Source organism: Octopus bimaculoides, chromosome 2 (genome assembly GCF_046866305.1).
Source record: "Octopus bimaculoides isolate indiv1 chromosome 2, ASM4686630v1, whole genome shotgun sequence".
Taxonomy (NCBI): Eukaryota; Metazoa; Mollusca; class Cephalopoda; order Octopoda; family Octopodidae; genus Octopus; species Octopus bimaculoides.
The window spans coordinates 50,927,490-50,932,146 of NC_142929.1; the positions used below are offsets into that span (position 1 = coordinate 50,927,490).

General features: G+C 36.2%; 1 protein-coding gene across 1 annotated transcript; it reads left to right on the forward strand.

Moving 5' to 3' along the window:
* The first annotated feature begins 389 nt into the window (after positions 1–389).
* Positions 390–890, forward strand: LOC106870644 (uncharacterized). The gene has a single exon (XM_014916788.1). The coding sequence runs from the start codon at positions 390–392 to the stop codon at positions 888–890; it is 501 nt and encodes a 166-aa protein (XP_014772274.1).
* Positions 891–4,657: the final 3,767 nt, after the last annotated feature.

A 4,657-nucleotide genomic window follows, 5' to 3' on the forward strand; every position in this document is an offset into this window, starting at 1 on the left:
TTAATAAAAGTCAGAGTCAAATACTAAAATTTGCTGGATTGTAACTTGAAGAACCATGCTTTTCACATGGCCAACTTTACGTAGGAGCTATATGCAATGCGGCTTTGATTGAAATAGATCAAATTATTTCGATGGGAGGTGAACCTATAGAAAATTTAGGTCTCCCACTAACTAATAGAGGGGATCTTAACAGTCTTCTACTGAAATAATGAGGGAAATTTCCTGATATGGAGGAACTGACCATGTACATAAATGGTAATCTTCCCAAGCTTCTACCTGATCAACGTGGTGCATATTCTACTGTCATAGAAAGCATTAACAAGAACATACGAGTCTTTATTTCTTAGACACTCCAGGAGGTATTCCGGAATAGGTAAACTAATGCAAAGATGTCAATTGTCTGGGATGAATGTACCATGACCCACAAAAAAGCTTTTGATGCTGTGGACAGAAAATTACGAGACATTAGAAATTGTAATTCAATGATGGGAAATGTCACAGTATTATTGTCAAGAGACTTCCGACAAGCACTACTCGTTGTTCCAAGAGGAACAAAAGTGGATGAGCTCAATGCTTCAATAAAATCTGTATTATGGCATCATGTGAAAACACTTCAACTTTCGACAAATATGAGATCGAGGCTTTCAAGAGATCAATCAGCTAAACTGTTTGCAGAACAGCTTTTGAAACTCGGTGAAGAAAGAGTCCCAATTGATGAAAAACAGTTTCTTACTCTTAATCCAATATGTAATTCAACTGATTCCGTCGACGATTTGGTGGATGAAATCTTTCCTAATCTTCTTCACAATTACAATAATACAGAATGGATCTGTGAGCGAGCTATCCTGGCTCCAAAAAATGTTTTTGTACATAGAAATATTTACTTATAACTCAATTGATAGTGTTGTTGATGATCAGAATATTGTTAACCACCCCATCGAATTTTTGAACTCACTACAACCATCAGGTACAGCTCCTCATTGTCTACAGCTGAAAAAAGGAATCCTATAATGCTATTGCGCAATTTGTCTCAGCCAAAACACTAATTATACACAAACTTATAACGAACTGCACTGAGGCAAATATTCTTAATGGTTGTGGTAGAGGTGAGAATGTCTTCACTCCTCGCATACCAATTATACCACCTGATGTCCCATTTCAATTTAAGCGGATAAAGCTTCCTATCTGAGTTTCTTTTACCAAGAGAATTAATAAAAATCAGGGCCAAACACTAAAAGTTACTGGATTGTAACTTGAAGAACCATGCTTTTCACATGGCCAATTTTATGTAGAAGTATCACGCGTGAAGACAAAAGCAAATCTTTTTGCTTATGCAGCCCGAAAATAAAACAAAAAACATTTTTTATAAAGAATTATTCACTCTTAATGCAACATGAATACTTCAATAATTTAATTTGCCATTACTATCATTACATTCAAGAATGAGTAAATTACCTATTTAAATTAAGTGTATAATATAATTGCTATTACTGTATTCATAAATATAACACATACAACTCACTTATTATTGTCACATAATAAACAAACAGAAGTCCATGTATGAAGTTGATCTTTTTTCTACTTCAATTATTATATGAGATCGAGGCTTTTAAGAGGTGAATCAATTGAACTATTTGCAGAGCAGCTTCGAAACTCGGTGAAAGAAGAGTTCCTGTTGATGAAGAACAGTTTCTTACACTCAATCCAATATGTAATTCAACTGATTCCGTCGATGATTTGGTGGATGAAATCTTTCTATATAATATTTTGAATGTGGCTTCTGAGAAACAGTAAAAGTAATTACCCGATCAACGACGGGTATTGCTGCTAATATTTTTATATGTCAGAGACTACATTATTCTATGTATCCGAATGTGAAGCTGTAAGTTGTAATATGATTGAAATTTGACAATTATTTCTAGCAGGCTGAACGACCGCTTAGAGACACCCTTGATTTTTGAACGTTGATATGGTGTGTGCTTTGGACAATGTGTATTTATTTCACCACTACCAGAGGTAAATACAGTACTCAGTACAGCGTGTGAAGAAGTGGTTAAGAAAATGAAAAGATGTTAGTGTCACATATGTCAAGCATACTGTGTTATTTGATTGGCAGAAATACCAATATGCACGGAAACGAAAGGGCAACTTGCTTTGTACTATTCAGTAATTACTGCTGGCTGTTTATTATTTCGGAGATGCTCATATTGCAAACAGATAAATACTTTCTCCTCTAAGAATACTCGAGATAAATCTGCTCAGTAATAGCTTTAGAAATACTATAACACCGATTATAATATTACGAGATTCATTAGGAACTTATTTACTACTTATATTTCATGATAATAATGTTGGTCGGACCTAGATGAAAAAATCTTTTTGAAACAGAAGATTTTAAAATTATGATTGAATAAAGACGAAAAATTATGCGTAACGACGAGTTATCAGATAAACTATTTAAAATAATGAATAAAAATAAACTACTTTATATTGAAAAGAAAAAAATGATTTAAAGATATGTCAATGGAACATTTGAGTAGTATCCGGTTTAAAATTTCTGGTTAAGAAGTTCACTTCGCAACCACCTAACTGAAGGTTCAGTCCCTTTCCGCGGCACCTTGGGCAAGGGTAACTACGGGTTGACAACTGCCTTGTGTTGTGAGTGAATTTCGACGTGTGATACCGTGAAGCTAGACAAGTTTTTTTCGCTCACTCCGCCTTTTTCTTCGTTTTCTTTTCTCATTTCTTTCTGTCCAAGAGCGTAGGCTCGAAAACGTCACTTTTTCATTTTTCCCGAGCATCAAACTAATACAACCAACTAATACAGAGAAACAGAGAGAGAGAGAGAGAGAGAGAGAGAGAGAGAGAGAGAGAGAGAGAGAGAGAGAGAGAGATGTACCTTTGATGTTCCAGGGATCTGATGAGTTAGCTTTCTTTATTTGTATTAATTTACGAATATAAAATTGTACTGTATAATGCTGAGCATACATATTGATGTAATGTTTAATTATACATACTGAAATTAATAATACTACATCACGAAGATTACGAAACAGTTGTAATCATACGGAAGTCATATGGAAAAATTAAATCTATATCTATATCTTTGTCACTTGATTGTGCTGTGACAACGCCATAAACTGCAGTTAAGTTGGACGTATAAATTAATATTTGTTACAAAGTTTGTTGCCATAGCTAATAACTAATTTATGCAAGTGGGCCAACATTTATACAAGTGGGCCAAACATGCAGTTTAATGCTGGAAAATTTCAAGCACTGCAATATCAACTCACGAATGCACTACAGCCTGAATATACAGGATCCGAAGTCACTACAATCCCAGAGTCACAGGCAGTGAAAGACTCGGGGATTAGTACGTGAAATGACGCATCATTTTATATCCACATTACTAAGATGGCAGTAAAGTGCAGACAACTGGCACATTATTTGTAAAAAGTTAGATTTTTTTAATATATATACAGTGAATGGCTATGGAGGTCCAGTAGAGCAAATTAGGAACCAAAGGGGTCCATAGGCAAGGCTGTGTGGTAAGAAGCTTTCTTCCCAGCCAAATGGTTCCTAGTTCAGCCCCCACTGCGTGGCACCTTGAGTAAGTGTCTTCAACTATAGCCTCGACCAAAGCCTTGTGAGTGGATTTGGTAGACAGAAATTCAAAGAAGCCTGTTGTGTGTGTGTTTGTGTGTGTGTGTGTGTGTGTGTGTGTGTGTGTGTGTGTGTGTGTGTGTGTGTGTGTGTGTGCGTGTGTGCGTGTGTGCGTGTGTGTGTGTGTCCGCCACCGCTTGGCAACTAGTGTTGGTGTGTTTATGTCCCTGTTCACTAGTGATTCAGCAAAAGAGATTGATAGAATAAGTACTAGGCTTTAAAAAATAATAATCCCTGGGATTGAGTTGTTCGACTTAAACCATTCAAGGCGAAGCTCCAGCATGGCCGCAGTCAAATTATTGAAAGAAGTAAAAGATAAAAGATAAACGATAAACATTGCTCTCAATAATTGTGGACAGACTTGGTTTCAGAGAAATTCCAGAGCTAAAATTGTATTTCGTCGCATTTGATGAAATACGATTAAACGATCGTATTTATGTAAGTTTTACTGATGGCTTATCAGAAAAAATACCGTAAACCTTATAGCAAATGACTACCAAATTATGGATAAGTAAGAACGACAATCACAAATCCAAACTTTAAAATATCTCAAGATAGCAGTAACCTTGAGGTGAACTTCAGCAAGAGCTTAGACAACATAAGTCATTCGCTTATCAAGGCCTCCCATTCAGTTTGATTGACGGCATCCTGGACGAACAAGGCATTTTGCACCAGCTCGACTATAGAATCTTAGCGAAGTGATAAATGGCTTTCTACTTTTAAGGCAGTGTCCTGAATTTTCTGTGAAGTTATTTACATATTTAACTGCCACTTCTATCACGATATATTCATGCAATAGAGCTAGTCGCTTTTGATGGGGGATCTGGTTCATAGATTTCAAGGCGTATCTACACGTTCTGTGGGTTATTCGCTATACATCTGGGAGCCAAATCACTTCCAAGGCGCCTGTGGTCTAACATCTGCATATATATTTTATACACACATACATGCGCGCCCATGTGAATGCGTAATCAAGGGTATGAATGGTTGTTAT

Excerpts from the sequence above, each read along its gene's own strand:
- LOC106870644 (XM_014916788.1), top strand. The coding sequence starts at position 390 with ATGTCAATTGTCTGGGATGAATGTACCATGACCCACAAAAAAGCTTTT.